We start from the raw sequence: 20315 nt of genomic DNA on the forward strand, positions 1-20315 counted from the left end.
TATTGGACAATCCCCAGTTCAGTCAAGGAAGTAGAGATATTGACAATGATTATTTTCTAGCAAGAGACTGATTCTAAACTTTAGAATAGTGTAGGCCCTTTGGGACAGTTGGGGTAGGAGAGGCCTTTTTTTCAAGTCATTTAAGGAATTTTCCTATAACTGCTTCTTTGCTTCTTGCTATGTGTTCAGTACTTTGCCAGACAGCAGCTGAAATGCTAATTTACATTCTGACTTACAGTAGCTTTGATTCACACCACTGCTCTTTCTTATCATTTCATGCCATGCTAATTGTTTTCTTCCCTCCTTTATGTTTGTTGCCTGTTCATTATTTTATTCTTTTCCTTGCAAGGACGAAGTAAACACCATTCTCTGCAAGGTTGTGAAAGTACCATTAGCGTCAACATGCTGATAAAAAGGAAATGGATGAAAAACAGTGATTGGTTATTATGGGATTTATCTCTCAAAGGTGCTTGGACACCATTTGGCACAGCTTGAAGTGTGCAGGACCAGAGCTATCAGATTCTTTAGTCTTCTCTGTTTTTTGTTTTTCTCCCTTAATTTCTCTCCTTACTCCCAGTCCCGTATTCAGCTCTTCTTTCTTACTATTTTCTTGGATTTTGATTATTTCAGATGACACTAAAACACTTCTAAAATTCCTCCTAAAATGTTCTTGCAAACATTTTCTCCTAAAATTTCTTCTAGAAAAGAAATTGCAAGAGATTTTACAGGATGATTGTTTTAAGTTTGTAGTTGATTCTTGAATTTCAATTTAGAGAAAACTTCTGAGTGGTTCATGGGTACTGCAGACATAGACTGTACCAGTCATTGTGGTATTGGGAGGTATTCAAGGCCCAGTATTTAATAGTGATAAAGCAAAGATTTAAGGCCTATAAATATATTCTACATCATAGAAGTAGCTTGCCAATTGTTAATGACTGGATTCCTTTGAAGGGTGCGGTTTTAAAAGATGATGTGATATAAAGTTTCCCTGAAATGCCTATCTTCTCCTTTCCATATAATTAACACTTATGTGGGATCTCCAATGGCACAGTCATTGTGTGGCTCTTATATAATTAACACTTATGTCATGTCTTCTTACACATTTTACTTTATTATAAAATGTTACCTCAGGCTCTTAATTATGAAATGCAATGCACTTTTTGCCTCTTTTCCACCCCTCAACTTCAACTTTCTCTAAATTTCTGGTTTTACTAATTTACACTGTTAAGTTACATTCAAGTAATTTTTGAAAACTGTATTTTTCAGGATATCTTCCTAGATTGATGAATTTATGAATAGCTTCTTCCTTCTTACCCTGTTTGGACATAGTGTCCATAAGGTTCTTGACTCTCTCTCTGTCTTTTTTTTCTCCTGCCAACATTATTCTGATTATGTATGCTGTCGTCTATATTCTTTAGGAGTTCTTTGGGGCCGGGAGTGTAGCTGAGGGGTAGAGTGCTTGTTTAGCAAGTACAAGACCTTGGATTCAATCCCTAGCACCACAAGGAAACCAGAAAAGCAAATAAAGTTACATGTACCATCCTGCTGTTACACCTTTTAAAAAAGGATGTGCATAATTGTTTTTTAAAGTACTTCAGATTCTGTTTGGAAATAGTAGGTGTTTACATTATAAAGAAATACTTGTTTTAATACCATGATTGGTATTTATGTCTGATACATTTTTTGGTGTTTATACCATTAGTAGCTCTTTAAGTATTATAGAATGTGTATCACACTATGCGTACTTATTTGCTCTTGCTGGTATTGTCATTGCAAATTATAAAAAAGTTGAAAGAATCTGCGTTACTTTATGCAGTACCATATGCAGATAGACATTGAATGTTGTTAATGCTATGCTGATGATGGAAAATGTCTTCTGCCCTTGACTGAACAGCCGCCTGACAACAGACCGAGACTTTCTGTGTGCAGGACCTGTTTAACTTCTATGCTATTCTGTTCTTGAAGAGGGGATAGTTTTGACTACAGTTTCAGTGAATCTATGCTGGACCATCTGTTTATAAAGTCCTTTCCCATCATTATCGATTAATATTTATTGGGCAACTACTGAGTGCATAGTAATATTGTGAAAACAAAGATCACTTTGCTACAGATAGATGTATTCATTGACTTAATACTGTTTTATTTTTATTAGAAAACACTTAAAAAAACCAAAGTCATAAAATAACACTAACTCTGAACAGTGAAAGATGTTGTATATTTTATAAGGCTTTCTGTTCAAAGCCATATCAAATCTGAGACATTCTAATTTAAATTTCCATAATTACCAATGATCTCCTGTTTGTCAACAATTCTGAGTCAGTGGTCTTCTATTTAGAAAGTCAAAGGAAATATCATATTGCACTGGATTTCTAATAAAACTGGATGTCTTTTTTTTTGAGAGGAAACCACTCAGATAAAAACAGCCTCTGCTAAGAGCATTTGCTGTTTGATTTTGTAGGAAATCCTGGAAAGTGCCCTTGTTGGGCTCACATTTAACTTTACTTGCAAGATTTTTATTAAGTAAAAGATTGCATAAAATATAATCTGTTCCAGTAAAAGCAATGGCATTTTAAGAGAGTAATACTTATTACCATTGTTGTTTTTGAATTAAAGAAGTTCAAAGACTTGTATGTATTTTTAGGAGACCAGCTTTTTATGTAGTAATTAAGATTTTGTTTTGCATATTGGCAAATTTAATAGCATTTGAAGAATGAAATACAGATTTTGTTTCTCAGTTATTTTTAGTAGACTTTTGCTGATTCATCCATGATCCCTGGTTTTGTCTCCCATGTGGCCTTTGGCAAAGGATTGAGGTAAAGATTATGGCCCTGGAGCAGAGCAAAAGAAATTGGCTGTCACGGTGATTGAACCCATGGCCTTGTTTGGCTTCATTGGCTCCAGGTGCCCTAACCTGTCACCAACTCCATAAATACAGGCCTAGTGCAACTGAGAGAAGTTTGCTCATTCCTTGGGGGGAAATAGGTCAGTAGAAAGTGCCCACCTATTCTTCTGCAGTAATTTATATATGAGAGCATTTGGTTCCTTAGATAATAAATAGCATATTGTATAAAGAGAGAGAGAGAGTAGAAATCTAACAACATATAGGCCATTCTTAAAATGAAATTGTGTGAAATGAATTTTATGATTGACAGCCTCAGATACCTTTAACAAATATTAATAAGATTTACAGTTGCTATCAGAAATAATGTCTAACTTCTGATATCCCCAAATAAGCTATGCTTTATTGAGCATGTATATACTCTTGCACAGCAGATATCTTTAAATTTTTTAAAAACTATTTTTATTTAGTTGTACAAAGGAGTTGCTGTTCAAAACTGGCATCCTGTGACTTTACTCACATCCTTATCTCTTCCAACTGAAAATACATTAAGTTCAAATGTCAGCAAGTTTTAAAAATTTCACCTTTATCCTGACATCTCAAACATTTGTATGGTGTCATTAAGACAATCCCACCTTAATTTATGAAAGTGTGTGTGTGTTTGTGTGTGTTTGTTTGCTTGTTTTAGATGTACACAGTATAGAATTTTCTTTACTCATAGCTGAAAAATAAATTTCTTTGAGCAATTTAAGTGAAATCTGCCTAGGTATTTTAGAGTTAGATATTGTTAAGGGTTGAGAATATGAATACGTTGTTTTCTTTCTTGAAAAGGCTTCTCTCTCTCTCTCTCTCTCTTTTTGGCTTAGATAATCTTCAATTGGAGGAACTTAAAAGGCTAAAAGTTTCCATGACTAGCTAGTTCTCATGGGGGAAGAATCTCTAGCTTTATTTAGGAAACAAAACAGTATTTAGACATTTGAAGAACTGGACAGAAATGAAATCTATGTTAACTTCAATGTGTAGCACTAATTCTCAGTCATATATATATATATATATATATATATATATATATATATATATATATGTTCCTTTCCAAAATATGTATTGGTGTATTGATGTTATATGGTGGTGGATAGGTTGCAGGTTTCCATGGAGTATTTTGATACTAGCCACCAGACTCCTATCTTTAAAAAATTTCTAATTTCCATAATAATGTATGCCCAATCCTATGTTTGAAATATCTTCAAAGCTGTTCAAATTTTGTAAGATACAGAAATATAACCAACCTATAAAGTTATTTTATAGATTATGTGATCTAATTGGATCATATTGGTTCAATATGTTAGAACATTTGTTCTCTAGTTTTTGTACTTAAATGAACAATTTAAACATGAAAGTATAGTGAGAGCAATTGTTTTCTCGTTCTCAGAGATGTAAGTTCTTCATATGACTACTTGAACATAATAGAGTCTGATTTGATAGTTGATGAAGCTACTGACCGTCCTGTTTAATAGTACTTTGATTTGTTTTCCTATAGCTTTGTGGTTTTGCCCATGACTCATCTCTATGTGCTTGCCCTTGTGACCACAGTCGATGCAGTTGCAGTCCTGCTGAGTGATTAGGATGAGCCAGGACACTTTATGTTCCTAATTTTTCTCTCAGAATTTCAGTGGCCTGTGTGGGAGTTCACATGTGATCTTCATTTTATTCCAGTGCCATCATTATAACCAAGCTTGCTGGTCCATTGGAAGCAGACAAAGCACTTGTAATTCTCTTTTTGGTCTACATCTGTGAGTGTGTTATCTGTTAGAGCCTCTTGGTAAACATATTTATTGTCAATGATATAGGAGGTTTTATGTTTAGATGAAAGGTCTACACACATTTCCCTCTCCCCTCTCCCCTTCTTGTTAAAAGAAAAGGCTGCATTTTTGGGATTATATAGAACTGTGAGAGTTCAGAAACATCTATTTCTAAGGAACTGCAGCAATACAATAGTCAGTACATTTGTCTTTTTAATGGAAATAGGCATACTTAAGGAAAAAAGGAAAAATTGTTGTTATTAAAGATTTAAATATGCCCCAGGGACCCTCTATTAAGGCTCAGTGTTGTTGCTGTGATCTTAAAAGTATAAAAGACAATCTGAATTCTGGAGCAGGGCACATGAGAGCTTTATAGTTAAGCTGCTCCTGAGGGAGGAAAAAAAAGCTTTAAAAGGCAAAACAACAGTGTCAGAAATTCATTGGCATGTGATGTGTTCTCCTCCTTTAAAGTAACTGCTTTTTCTGGGTCAGTTTTAATATAACTAAGATGCTTGATCTGAGTCAAATGGAAAGAAATCTACTGCAGGCTTATACCTCTAAAAAGGGTACTAAGCGAGTTAAAGTTTGTTATTAAGGTTTAAAGAAATGGCTTGTAATTTCAATTCAGTTATTTTTCAAAATGCTTCTCTTTGAGTATTATCTGTTCTCTGAAGTTTAAAGTGCTTCAGTATACACTTAATAGGTTGTAAGAGTTTGATTATCCTGTCTTTCATTTTGAATTAGATAATGTAGAAAATTTGGTTCAATATTCTGGGCTAGAATACTGCACCTGTGTTTACTTGTTTACTGACTCTTGGTGTTTAGAAGGAAGAGATGATGTTCCAACTTAATGGTATTTTTTGATGATGTAGAAGTGTAGTTATTTGATCTGGATTACTGTTTAATGCCTCACTTTTATTCCTTTTATTGAGAATGATGGAATTTAAGTTTCTCATGACCATTTCTAAGACTTACATACCCTTAGAAAACAGAGAAATAAAAAAGAAAGAAGAATATTAAAGAAAATGTCACCAGTAAATAGAGGTGCAACAGAAAAGCATATTATTTTAGAAAAGTAATATTGTCAATGACTGATCAGGTGTAGAGGTGAGGAAGAAAAGAGTATTACAACACTATTTAGTATATTTCTGTATATTCCAGAGAATCAAAAGTTCTTTTATTAAACCACATATGAAATTAGGACTTTTAAAAAAAAAAATAACCAGTGACTTTCAGAAGAGTTAGGTTTAGATAATGTTTCATTTATAAATTAGAAAACTTAATTTGATTAAAGTTCAGCTTATTGATTTTTATTCCTCTAACTCCAAATGCCATAGTTAGTATTTATACTAATTATGACAAAAGAAGATTGTAATAAATGTCTGTTTGTGTGAGAATGAAGATAATTATTTTTCATGTTGCCCTTTATGCCCTTTCTTTACAAGGTAGGGGAAGTTGCATTGTTATATATGGTTATGAGTTAAATGGTTCAAAATCAACATCTGGGATAGAAAGAGATTACTCTGCAGAGCTCAGACAGAAAGACTGAGACCAAGTAGTTGCTATAGTGATCTGGGTCTGGTCCTAGGCTAAAATTGGTGAGGGAAGTCTTATACTTGTATAGTCTTATTGTATCTACCAATACAGTTAACACTTTTTTTATACTCTTTCTCAGAAAGGGGAATTATTCATTCTTCCCTTGAATGTGGGCTGGGGTTAGTGACTCTCTTCTAGCAAATAGAATATAGAAAAGAAAAATACTAATTTCTCATAGGAAAAAAACTTGGTAGATATCATCTTATCTTAGTCAAGAGTTCAAGTTAACATCAGCAGTCATGAATCATATTTACCCTGTAGAATGGTGCAGTGTCCTGTCCCACTGTCTCCCCGCCCCAGTCAACCCAAGCTCTGTTTAATAGTGAGAAGAATCAAGTAAATCCAAGTTGAGGAACATTCTATAATATAACCAGACCAGTATGGAAGAAAATGTTTAAGAAAATGAAAAGTAAGGGAATCAAAGAAAGTTTTATAAACTAGAAGAGACTAGAGAAAGAATTCAATTAATGCAGAGTCATACCTTGAATTGAATATTGAACAAAAGGACATTAGGAGGAAAACAAGTGACATTTGAATATAGTCTGTATGTAGCTGGGCAAATAGTTTTGTGCCAGTGTAAATGACTTACAAGGTAAATGTACCATGGTTATGTTGGATGATAATTTTAGAGAATAGTTTTTGAAATATATTTGGGAATTCTGAGCTATCTTTACAACTCATCTACAAACTTTACATTATTTCAACAGGAACTCATTTAAAATCCACTGAGAACCAGATACTAGTAGCTCATACCTATAATCTTAGCTACTTAGATAAGCACTAAAATCTGAGGCTACAAGTTTGAAGCCAGCCTGGGCAAGAAAGTCAATGAGACTTTCCTCCAATTAACTATGAAAAAGCTGGAAGTGGAGCTTGGCTCAGGTAGTAGACTTCAGTGTAGAAAAAGGCAAGGGAGCCAGGTGCTGGTGGCTTACGCCGGTAATCCTAGCTATTCAGGAGGCTGAGATCTGAGGATCGCGGTTCAAAACCAGCCTGGGCAAGAACGTCTGTGAGTCTCTTATCTCCAATAAACCACTAGAAAACCGGAAGTGGTGCTGTAGCTCAAGCGATAGCGCACTCGTCTTGAGCTGAAGAGCTGAGGGACAGTGCCCAAGCCCAGAGTTCAAGCCCCATGACCGACAAAAAAAAAAAAAAAAAGGGCAAGGGACAGTGCTCAGGCCTTGAGTTCAAGTTGCAGTACTGGTGCATGCATGTGTGCGTGCACACATACAAAACCCATAATGAGGAAGTTTTTGACTGTCAAGGATTAAAATGGTAACATCTGCATCAGGAAGAGGTTATTATTTTTTATACTGTAACAAAGAAATAACTATTTTGCACATCATAGCAATGTTATTAATAATTTTTCAAGAAATGAAACTTGGATGCTTGAGAGAATATTGTAATAAAGAACAATGAGAGAAATCTGAAAAGCCTGATACTTACATAAATGACATAGCTGGCCAAGGCAAAGCCAAGTTGTCTATTAGAGATTATAATGGAATATTCGTATATATTCAATAGCATATGGTGCTAAATACTTTCTTAAAAATATACAAACACTGCTGAGGAAGAGACTGAATAATCAGAGATAAACAATGATGCCAACAGCAATTTCTAGTTTCTAGGATTTTGTTCAAGAAAACATTAAAATCATCTCCCATTAGCCAAAACTAAATACATTATGCATACAGAATTAAATATTGCAAATTGGACTTGACCTAAAATAAAGAGTAAATATCGGCTTTTAAAATAGCTTAAATTAACTACCTGGAAGATGGTTTGAATTAGATATATTACTATTAATAATTCAGTAATAATAGTTGACTCTTATTTCATATGTTTATATACCAGGTATGAATGCATGTATTTTACAAGTATTTTGCTGTTACTACTACCTTCAAGGTTGGCTGCATAGGTAGTGCCATGCAATGATTAAGAGGTAGGCAACTAGTCATTGCAAACAAGGGAAACCATGGGACCTATGTTTCTTTGGTCCTGGCTTACTTCACTTAACATAATTTTTTCCAAGTTTTTCCATTTCCTAACAAATGAGGCAGTGTCATTCTTTCTGATGGAGGCATAGAATTCCATTGTATAGATACATATACCACATTTTCTTGATTCTGAGGGGCATCTGGGTTGGTTCCATATCTTAGCTATGGTGAATAATGCTGTGATAAACATGGTAGCTTTGGTATGACATCATTTGTGATCATTTGGGTAAATGCCCAAAAGTGGGATTGCTGAGTCATAGGGCAGCTCTATGTGGAATCTTTTGGGGATCCTCCATACTACTTTCCAAAGTGCTTGAACAAGTTTAAGTTTACACTCCCACCAACAATGCAGTAAGGTTCCCTTCTGTCCACATCCCCTCCAGCATCTGTTGTTAATACAATTCTTGATTATAGCCGTTCTAACTGGTGTGAAGTGAAATCTTAATGTTGTCTTGATTTGCATTTCTTTTATGACTAGAGAAGTTGAGCATTTCTTCATGTGTCTATTGGCCATTCTTATTTCCTCTTCAGAGAAGTCTCTCTTTAAGTCTTTAGCCCACTTATTAATCGGGCAGTTGTTTCTTTGAGGATTTGTTGTTGGGGGATTTAATTTTTTTTAGTTCTAAGTATATTTTAGATGAGACCCTTGTCCATTGTATTGCTAGTGAAGATCTTCTCCCAATCCATGGGCTTTCTATTGATCTTGCTAGCTATGTCCTTTGCCATGCAGAAGCTCTGCAGTTTCATGTAATCCCATTTGTCCAACCTTTATTTGATTTGTTGTGTTTCTAGGCCAAAGGCTATGTACATATGACCATAAAAGATGATGTTAAGGGAAATGTACCCCAAGACAGAGACACAAGTGGTTTTTTTCTTTCTTGCTATTGTTTTTAATATACTTATAATGCACTGTGTGATTATTTTGTTTCTTTTGTAAGTTCTTCCCCCATGGTATAACTCCTGTTTTCACTGTATTTGATTCTGGTGTTCTGCATCTTGTATATACATTTCTGTAATTTGGGGAGAGGAAGGGATATTGTGGAAAGCTTAAATGAAGATGCAGGTTGGCCTATTGTGACGATAAGATGTTCAGGACACTATGCTGAAAACAACCTTTACATATTGGAGAGGGGTGTGGGAAGGGAGGAGTTGGGGAGGTGGGGAGGGAAAGGTTGGTAGGGGAAAAACAAAGGGAGGTGGTAACAATGCTCAATAGGAAATGTACTCATTACCGTACTCATGTAACTGTAAACTCCTCTGTACAGTATTTTTACAATAAAAATTTATATAACACAGACACACAGAGGAAGGCAGCTGAACGCTTCTGTTCCTATTTACCCCCTGTGTCCAATATGCTCTTTGATAAAACAAGCCTAATACCATATGCATTTAGCATGCATAATGTCTTTATTTAGTATGTGTCAGAAGAAGAATGGCTGGACATATTAAACACTATCAAAGTGTTATAATATTATGCTTATCCAATTATTTATTTTGAAGATACTTGTCTGGCTTCCTACTTAATTGCTATTTTACTAGTGAGGAGTAAGAGTCATTACCGAGGGAGCTAATTTTATAGGTAAGGGGTCCATATTTATTTTTTATGTGCATGTATTGGCAGTTCCAGCAAAGTGCCTGACAGACAGTGAATAGATTTAGGAGATAACGCATTGAATGTGTAACTTAGTGAAAATTGATGTGATTTGGTATACTTATATGAAATCAGGTTTGAATGTATTTTGCTTTCCTATAGTACTTGTTGGAAAAGGTCTGGGCAGACAGTTTGGCTTTTCTCAACTAGTTTGGTATTTACATATCTGTCTGTCTGCCCAGACAGATCTATCTATCTATCTATCTATCTATCTATCTATCTATCTATCTATCTATCTATCTATCTATCTATCTTGCTAAGTCTAAGGGTTAAAATTCTCAAAAATTATTAAACAAATGGAATACCTTATAGATAATATGAACATTTACATCTAATATTATTTTCTTTCTTAATATTAATTTTAACATATAAATAAGCCCAGAGAAATATGATTCACTGTTGAAAAGTTGTATTGTCTTAAAAAGTTCCTTTCCTTTGTATTACAAAGACGAATCTGTAGAAAGAAGAATTTCTTTTCTCCAGATGAAGTGTAGTGGGAATAGCTAGTTAGGTTATGTGGTTAAATGTCACCTATACAATGATAAGACTATATGCATATGTCTTTGTTGTGGACAGTATATTTACAGAATTTGCAAACCTCATTGGATGTTAAATTTAAGGAGTTGCACAGATTGTACAGTTCTTTTTTTTTTTTTAAATTTTATTTTATTTTATTTGAGAACATACTGTACAGAGGGGTTACAATTACATGGGCAGGATAATGCATACATTTCTTACCAAGCATTGCAGCCTCCTCCTTTGTTTACCCTTCACCTCCTTTCCCAGCCTCTCCCCTCCCCCCCTGTACAGTTCTTAATAAAGAATAAATATTGGCTTAAATACAGTTCTTCAATACTATTATTTCAGTATGTGCAGTAAACTTGGTTTATTTCCAAGACAACTGTTACCTAAAGATGAGGAAAAAATGACACTAAGTGGAATATGGTTAGGAAGCAAAAGGCATTGTGTTGTTCATATTTGAACCCACTGGAGTGTTCTATGTGCTTCAGAGAATGAGCAAGTTGTAATTTATTTGTAGCTTTTGCTACTCCTTAATGGTATTCTTCTCAGACCTTTTTTCTTATAAGCCTTCATAGCAACTTTAGTTCTATAATTCTTCTGGGATAATACATCTTTCTATATCTTCCATCCTAGGCATTGAAGAAACAAGAAGCTAAAGCAGAGGAAACTGAGGGAATAATGAAAAATAAGCTACAGCAAACTGAAACTGAGAAGAGTCAAGTAAGACCCTGTCTTTCAAGAAATTATGTAGTTCAGGCCCAGTGATGGTTGCTGGGTACCTTGAAAAGTGTCCCTCAGATCATTTATTAGAACTTAGTGAAATCTTTATATGCTTCCGTGTGGAGCTGCTTGATGGCTGCTTTGATGGCTCTGGTACCCTTTACTGCTTCCTCTTGGAACATACACAGATTGTTTGCTACCTTGTCATCCGAGGGCACTCTGTTTTGAGAGATGAATTAAACTTTGGCATTCCTTCTTGGAGAACATTTAAAGGACTTTGTTATAAGTTAGGAAAGACTTAACTGTTTGAAGATTGTATTTTGGGTTTATTCATTTTATTTGCAAAAGAGAAATATAGGTAGTCACCTTGTTCAGAAAACATCTTTCTTGTCACTATATATTAGGATCTTTATCATATATTTATGTCTGTGGACATGTAGAGTCCAGCATGTTAGCCTTAGAAGGCAGTTCATCAGCCAAACAACTCAGTTTGCAAATGAGTAGATCTAAATAGGAGCACAAGATACCAAATGACAGGGTAAAACTGCACTGCTGTTCTTTCCTGCATATCATTTTTTTCTACCTATTATTGCCAACGATAGCTTTTTGTCTTCTCCACATACAAACTTGAATAGTGTTTTTATACTGCCTTTACAGAAAGCAAGCTATGTTATGACCTCAAGTTTGTGTTCTGGAGTTGAGACTGGTAATATTACATTATAATTATGACCAGTATAGGCCTCTAAGCTGTTTTGATAAAGTGTGATTTCTTCCGCCTTTATTTCTACATAGAACTAAAGAATAGATTGGACAATATTTTGCGTGAATTTGATGATAGTACATATTGTTATTATTATTATTATTACTTGTTTGAGGGGTAACACTGAAGTTTGATCTCGGTGTCTTACTAGACAGGTATTCTATTCCTCTGGCCCTTTGTTGCACTCATTGTTTTTGAGATAGGATTTTGCTTTTTGCCCAGGCTTACCCCAGTCAGTGATCCCACTATTTTACGTTTCCTGCTAGGATGACAGGCAGGAGGAGTTCCTGAGCCCAGCTATGGGCTGTAAAGAGTTCTTTTGAACTTTTCTGCCTGGGCCTGGAATGTAATCTTTGTCATCTCAACCTTTTGTAGTTTGGTCTAAGGCATGCACAACTGAACCCAGTTTTTGGTTGATAAAGGGTCTCATGTATGTTCCCAGGCTGTCTTTAACTATGAGTCTCCCAATTTCAGTTATATAAGTGACCCCTAGGATTCCGAGTGTGAACCAATAGTGCTCAGCTTTTTATTCAAGATAGCATTTGTTTTATGATCCATAGTTATAATTTTAAATGGAAATAATATAACTGGATTAAAATCTATTTTGAGCCGGGTGCCGGTGGCTTACACCTGCAATCCTAGCTCCTCAGGAGGCTGAGATCTGAGGATCACGGTTCAAAGCCAGCCTGGACAGGAAAGTCCATGGGGCTCTTAGCTCCAATAAACCACTAGAAAACCAGAAGTGGCGCTGTGGCTCAAGTGGTAGAGCGCTCACCTTGAGCTGAAGAGCTGAGGGATAGCGCCCCAGCCCATGGTTCAAGCCCCATGATTGACCAAAAAAAATTTTATTTTGAAATAATTGTAGATTCATAGAATATTTCCAAACAAAACCAGCTTCCTTCAGTGGTAATATTTTGCATAATTTTCACTCAATATGAAAATTGGGAATTGGCATTGGTGTAATTCACAGGATTTTACAGATTTTACCACCCTCACCTTACATGCCATCAGTGTACCTGTATAGTTTAATCCTTTTTTAAAATCTCAGGTGTAGAATCCTGTTACCACTGATACACTTAGGGTGTAGGACCCTTCATCACCTCAAGGCACACATCCTCAACAGGCATATTTACCACAAAGGCAGATGTTTTCTTTTCTCTCTATTTTTTCTTTCTTTCCTTCTTTCCTTTTTTCCTTCTTTCCTTTTTTCCTTCCTTCCTTCCTTCCTTCCTTCCTTCCTTCCTTCCTTCCTTCCTTCCTTCCTTCCTTCCTTCCTTCCTTCCTTCCTTCCTTCCTTCCTTCCTTCCTTCCTTCCTTTCTTTGTGTTTTTACTAGAGCTTAAATTCAGGGTCTTTCTAATCTTTCTTGCTTAACACTGTTGCTCTATCACTTGTGCTATGCTTCTAGTCTTCATTTTGCTGGTTACTTGGAAATGGAGCCTCAAAAGGCATTTCTGCTCTGTTCATATCTCCATCCTCCAGAGCTCAGCCTCCTGATTAGCTAGGAGGACATGTGTTAGCTCTCAGCACCTGGCTCACAGAGACAGTTTCTAAGGATAATGTTTGATCAAATAAAATGATAATAGTTATTATGAATCTTGGTGCTTCAGAATATCTTAAAAAATACAAAAACGTTATGTTATAGAAAAACTTTATAGCTACAGAATACAAACCAAGATAGCATATAGAAATGCCTTTTTTTTTTTTTTTGCCAGTCCTAGGGTTTGAACTCAGGACCTGGGTATTGTCTCTGAGCCTCCATGTTCAAGGCTAGCACTCTAGACTGGCTTTGAACCATACTCTTCAGATCTTACCTTCCTGAATAGCTAGGATTATAGGTGTGGAGCCACTGGTGCACAGCCTAGAAGTGCTCAATTTTTCTTAGGCTTTGTTTTATCTTACTGTATTTTTCAGGTTGAAATACAGTAGACATATTTAGAATATACTAAATGACCACATTTTCCATGGATATTTATCTGATGTTGGTATTATTAATGAAAATTTCAGTTTTTTATTTGAATTTAGAAATTAAAAAGTTTTAGGAATATCATATAAATATTAAAGAATATGAGAAATAATCAATTACATGAATCAGTAGGTCCCTGAAGTTTTTATACTGATTTAATAAATTTGATGTTATCTATTACAGTTTAAAGAAAAATTTGCAATACAATTTAGATTAAATTTTAGACTTAGAATTGCAAAGCTTCTCATGAGACTGTCTTATATAAAATCCTATTTTAGAGTCGAATTTAGGCCCCAGGAGAAGAGAGTTAAATAAAGTCACCATGGAGATGGAAGTAACTAGATCCCAGATGGCTATGAGGCCTGATCTGGTTTACTTTATACTATGTAATCAACATTATTTTAATAGTTCTATTCATATATGCTTATAGGAAGATATTTATCTTTTCCTAGTAGCTGCAAAATTCTCCTAAAAATTTCTGCTGTTTTCTTTTTAAATTGGACTCCATTGGACATAATTGGTCCATTGGGGCACAAATTTAAGTTATTTTCTGCCCCATTGGACATATGCTTTTATCTTTTGTTGAAATTCTAGCTGGAACAGGAATTGGAGCTATCTCGCAGGCTATTGAATCAATCAGAAGGCAGCAGAGAAATACTTTTGCATCAGGTAAGTCTATGCAAGATATGACAATCTCTTTTTGCAGTAAATCATGATTCAAGCTCTTCTCTTAAAGTCTTTATGAAAGGAAAATCCAGCTCTAGAAATTTTTCCTAAGGAATGTATGTTAGCACACATAAGCAAAATATGAAGATTCAGAAAAGGCTAGTACAAAAAAAAAAAAAAAAACCCAGCCCAGTTCCTGCTGTGACAATGTTTCTTGCTGATTGCTGCTCTGCTTTCTACTTATCTCTCTTAGTGTGAACAGAGTAGAAGTAAGACTGGATGTGTGAGATAAAATTTTCCCAGGAGCTTAATTTTATTCAAGGAGGCTTTGGAGAATAAAGGAGAAAAGAAAATACATTAAACAGATCTTCACATGTTCAAGTTTATTTTGAATACACCATTGTCTTTTATTTGGGTTTCCAAGATGTTACTTGGACCTTTTTAAACAAAGATAAGGCTGAATTTTTAAGCATAACATTTTCAGTCCATTAGCCTATAATGGGAGCTGGGTGTTTCTGATATTAAAAGTTCAATAACTTTAAATAGCCATCTTACATACATTGGATAAGGGTGCATGATTTTCTAACTGCATTCTGCCTGTGCTTAATACAAAGCACAATTGTTTGTGCCATCTTCTGTTTTGAGATGTACATTACATAACTTACATAGATAATACGCTCTGTAGGCAAAGATGTCAGACTTCATCGGTGTTGAGAAGTTTTACATTTTGACAATTGGTGCTGAATATACACAACAGCACCTGCTTTCCAAAACCTTTAAAATGTTTATTGACTTCATTCTGCAGCCATTGGGCACACAGAATTAATGTTGGCAAAATTCAGGATTTCCTTTTTCAGTTGGTATTCAGTCCCATTTTAATTAAAACAAAAACGTTGATTTGTAATCTCTGGTTTCAGTGTTTGAAGCAAGAGGTTTCTTTATTCAGGTTGTCATTGTTACTTAGTAGATTCTTTTTGCCACTGCTAACGTTTATGGTCTTTGGGAGATGTACCTGTTATATGCTAGGCAATTTGCTAGTTTCTTTGTAGGAATATAGTGATGAATCAAATTAGTTCCTGCCTTCGGGATTTCAGTTTGCTCAATAAGACTATTTATTTGGGGCCTTATTTTGATATCATAATGTGCTCCATCATGATCATTTGCATCAATGGATCATGTTACATGAAAGCAAATCAATGAAAAATGGAAATCTAGCAGCACATAGTACACAACTGGTGATTTTGGTTGATAGTAATGGACTGGACTGACATCAAAATAGTACATTTCTAAAATTTCTTAGGTTGGAAATATAGGTAAGTAGTACAGTGGTTGCCTACCATCAACAAGTGGACACATTTTTTTTTCCCCACAATGGACACATAAAAGGAAAAGACATTCTTTGTGGAATGGACAAGTGAGCAAGGACATCCTGCTATGCTTGGTATACATAGCATGGAGATTAACTTGGTTTCAACTTGTGTTTACAGTAGCTTAGCAGAAGCAAACTTTTCTCTCCTAGGGAAATAATTTATAATAATTTTTAGGTTCAATTTAATTTCTGTTTTTGAAAATGGATAAAAGTTTGAATGCATTTAGGTAGAAGAACTACGTACACAGCTCACAAAAGCAGAAGGTGACCAGAAGGGTTTACAACATCAGATTTCCAAGCAGCGTTTAAGCCTTCAGGATGATCAAGATGACTGGAGGTTTAGAAGAGGTATTATTCTGCTTTATAAATATGGGTATTTTCCATTCCTAAAATTGGTTTCTTTAATGTTTACCTTGTTTGCATTAAATTCTGAGCTTTTCTATTTTTGAATTTGAGGTGTATTTTATGATTGATATATAAATTTGATTTGACAGTATTTTCTTCATTCCATTCTTTTCTGGATATTACTGGAAGCAGTAGTTTTGAATTGATAGCACATATTCAAGTTGCTGACATTTTAAATTAAAGGACTATTTTATTTACATATTTTGTCTATATTCTTGGACTGAAAAATCCTTGAAGCTCTTTTTTTTATTGGTTATGGGGCTTGAGCTCAAGGCCTGAGTGCTGTCCTTGAGCTCCTTTTGTTCGAGACTAGTACTCTACTATTTTGAGCTGTAGCTTTACTTTCAGTTTTCTGGTAGTTAATTAGAGATAAGAGTTTCTTGACCTTACCACAGTGGCTTGCTTTGAACCATGATCCTCAGATCTCAGCCTCCTGAGTAGCTGGGATTACAGAGCCACCAGCACCTGGCTCTCTCTTTTTTTTTTTGGGTCCGGTCGTGGGGCCTGAACTCTGGGCCTGAGTGCTGTCCCTGAGCTCTTCAGCTCAAGGCTAGCACTCTACCACTTGAGCCACAGTGCCACTTCTGGCTTTTTTCTTTTTGCTTATGTGGTGCTGAGGAATCGAACCCAGGACCTCTGGCATGCAAGGCAAGCACTCTACCACTGAGCCACCTTCCCAGGCCTCTCTTTTTTATCTATCTTTGTATTTTAATAACATTAGTGCCTTGTGCCTCATTGAAGCACAAATATTTCATGTTGTGTTAAATGCTAAATTAATTTAAATTATTCAGTGTTATACTTTCATTTAATACTTTATATAATTAGCAAGATTAGTAAACTAGTAGCTCTTGTCAATCAAATTTAGCAATATTATTTTTGTTTATATTGTAACAAAGCATTTTATTGTAAGCTTCAATAACTGCAGCTAGATATAGAAGCTATATACTTAATGAACAAAATGTATAGTATTTTCTTCAAGTAAATTGCACTGAAAATTAGCACTTAAAACTATAGTACCAAAATACTATATATATATATACATATATATATTAGTATGTATATATGTGTATATATATATATATACATATATATATATAGTCTCGCTATATAATATATATATAGAGACAATATATTAGGTATATATATGTATATATATATATATTTGAAAACTATGTGAGATAAATGTTTTTTTGCACATCTATCATAAGTGGATTATGCTATCAAGAATATTAAGACATTAAGGTTTAGTACCATTTGAAAGCTCTTTTTCTTGTGAATGTAAAATAGAACATATTCATTGAGCTTTACACTGTTTTCTCTTAAGGGATAGAGAGAGAAAAACAGGATCTGGAGAAGCAGATGTCAGATCTGAGAGCACACCTGAACTTCAATTCAATGGCATCTGAGTTGGAGGAGGTGAAGCGATGCATAGAGCGAAAAGACAAGGAGAAAGCAAATTTGGCAGCACAAATAGAGGTGACTTGGCTGTTTTAAAGCAATATTTAAAAGACTTAATTATATTTGGTAGAATTGCTCTAATGAAATATTAATGTAGAGATGTATTATTTTCTGGGTGTCAGTGGATCATGCCTCTAATTCTGACTACTCAGAAGGCTGGGATTTGAGTATCAAGATTCAAAGCCAGTCCAGGCAAGAAAGTCTGTGAGACTCTTTTCTCCTGTTAACCAGCAAATAGCTAAAAGTGGTAGAGTGCCAGCCTAGAGCGAAAAAGCCAGTTCCCAAGTTCAAGCCCAAGTACTGTCACCAAAGAAAAGAGAAAAACAACAAAAGGAAAAAAGATACATTTTTTTGTGAGTGAAGGTTTAGGGATACATATTGCATTTCTTTGTTAATGTCTAATTTACTATGTATAGACTGTCCTGTGGTTTAATGTTTCTTTCCTTTGGTGATCCCAAAACCCAGGATCTGGGTTAATGTTCTTCAGCATTTCATAGTGAAATATATGACATCTTTTAAACTTGAAACTATTTTTGTTCTAGTAGCAATTGAGTCCTTCCTGAAGACAGTAGAGATCTTCTCTGAGCTAACAATACGTTATCTCAGATTTTGGGAGTGAAACTGGCAGGTGCTGTGGTAGAAAGCAGATTTTCAGATCTCTAGTTGTTCTTCATGAACTCGAGTTGTATAGTGCTCATGAATATGTTGAAACCATGAATGAAGTGTAACTAGGCAGCTACCATTTCCTGCTTGCCTTTTATCTAGTGTAGATGAGGTAATTATCAGAATATATTAAAAATCAAAGGAGAGTACCTCATAAAAGGAAATGGCTTAATTCCAATTCCAATTATGCAAATTAGATCAAATATAGATGACACATTTGGAAATAGATATGTATCAGTTCTCCTCTGTATCTGCTTTTATTAGCGCAGTTGTGCTGTAATTGTAATAAGTTGCTGCATTTGAAGAATTTTTATAATTATAATGAAAGGTAGAAAATTGGTGTTGAAAGCACCTAACTTTTTGTAACCCGAAGGAAATATTTAATATTACTCCAGTCTGAATTTCTCTTTCATCTTTTTGACACATCAATGGAAAATGTATTTTAAATATGGTTTAAAATTCAGATTATAAAGATAATGAAATATTCACATACCTTTTATAAAGCCTTTAATATGTTTAATAAAATTTATCAGAAATAGTCTCAGAGCAATGGTAACTAAGGATTTTAGTTTGCTTCATTGTTGCTAGTTTGGTTCTGATAAAAGTGTTAAAAGATGATTATTTTGTTGAAGTTATTATTTAAAAAAATTCTAATATATGTTGAAGGCAGAAAGATTTCTTTGCTAGTTCTTCTTAACCACATGTTGCTACCTCCTCTCTTGTTCTCTCCTTTTTGTCTTTTTCATGGTTTCTCTTATTTACCACTTGTGATACAAAATGGAAAAAAAAATTCAAATACATGGGCATTTAGGAATGGTTTCTAGTAGCTTAATAGTGCTGTCATTCAAGGACCTGGCTTTCTGTGTCCTAACTTAATAGTCTTTAATAGCTCTTTTCACACAGGTTAGAGGAAAAGGTTCTGTTTTCTTAGATTGAATTGGATTGGTTGCATAGGGTTTGGTTTGCAGAGCAATTGAAGAGAGAATTTTTTTTCCTTTCCTACATATCTAGTATTATTGATTACTACAAGTACCATTCTATGGGATGGCAACATCACAAGGAATGAAAACCCAGTTGATTTCATGGTATTTAAAATCAGATTCAGGAAGTTCTCTGATATTATTTTACTTCTAAGGACAAATTCCTTACAAAGGAACGAGGAAATCCTCCACTCTTTTCACAGTGACTGTTGATATTACTAGTTTTATTTATTTATTTTTTGATTATGTCTTATTTCTTTATTATATCTTATTTTTATTGTAGAGGTGATGTTTAGAGGGGTTACAGTTATGTAAGTCAGGTAAAGAATACATCACATTTCTTTTTGAACACTGTCATCCCTCTTTCTCCATTTTTCTCTCCCATCCCACCCAAAAGTTGTAGAGTTCATTTTTCATATATTATCTAGTGAATACCACTGCTGCATTTGTCGCCCTTTGTTCCACCATTTCTTTGTACCCACTAACCCTTCCAAAGGCAAATAAACTAACAAAACAAAAGTAAGGGACAACAAAAACAGCAACAACAATATCTCTTGTTCCTATTTCTTGGAGTTCCTTTCATAAAATATTATTTTATATGATCCTATATACACATTGCTATTGAGCCTTCGTGTATGTTCTATTTATTGATCATACTGTATTGGGGGCCCTTTGAACATCAATTAGTTGTATCAGGGAGTTTCCTTTTAACATGTTCATTTATGTATATAGTGCATCTTGATCAGAACCACCCTGGCCATAATTATTATCTTGCAATTCATTTTCAAGGCCTTTGAAACTCTGGCTTTTTTTTTTTTTGCTTAAAATAGTGATTTCTCATTTCATTCACTTTCCTAAAAATGACATAATTTTATTTTTCTTTATGATTGAATAATACACCATTGTGTTTATATTCCATGTTTTC

General features: G+C 34.6%; 1 protein-coding gene across 2 annotated transcripts in view; it reads left to right on the forward strand.

Annotated features, from left to right (window-relative positions):
* Nucleotides 1-20315, forward strand: part of Cep128 (centrosomal protein 128) — a 303824-nt gene that overhangs the window by 59023 nt on the left and 224486 nt on the right. For both annotated transcript variants that reach the window (XM_042692797.1, XM_042692798.1), the window contains 4 exons: nucleotides 11038-11124; nucleotides 14444-14518; nucleotides 16112-16232; nucleotides 17614-17765. In XM_042692797.1, the coding sequence (XP_042548731.1) occupies nucleotides 11038-11124; nucleotides 14444-14518; nucleotides 16112-16232; nucleotides 17614-17765 (435 nt within the window). The remainder of the gene's footprint in view (nucleotides 1-11037; nucleotides 11125-14443; nucleotides 14519-16111; nucleotides 16233-17613; nucleotides 17766-20315) is intronic.

This window comes from Dipodomys spectabilis, unplaced genomic scaffold, assembly GCF_019054845.1.
Source record: "Dipodomys spectabilis isolate Male_0828 unplaced genomic scaffold, ASM1905484v1 ptg000157l, whole genome shotgun sequence".
Lineage (NCBI taxonomy): Eukaryota > Metazoa > Chordata > Mammalia > Rodentia > Heteromyidae > Dipodomys > Dipodomys spectabilis.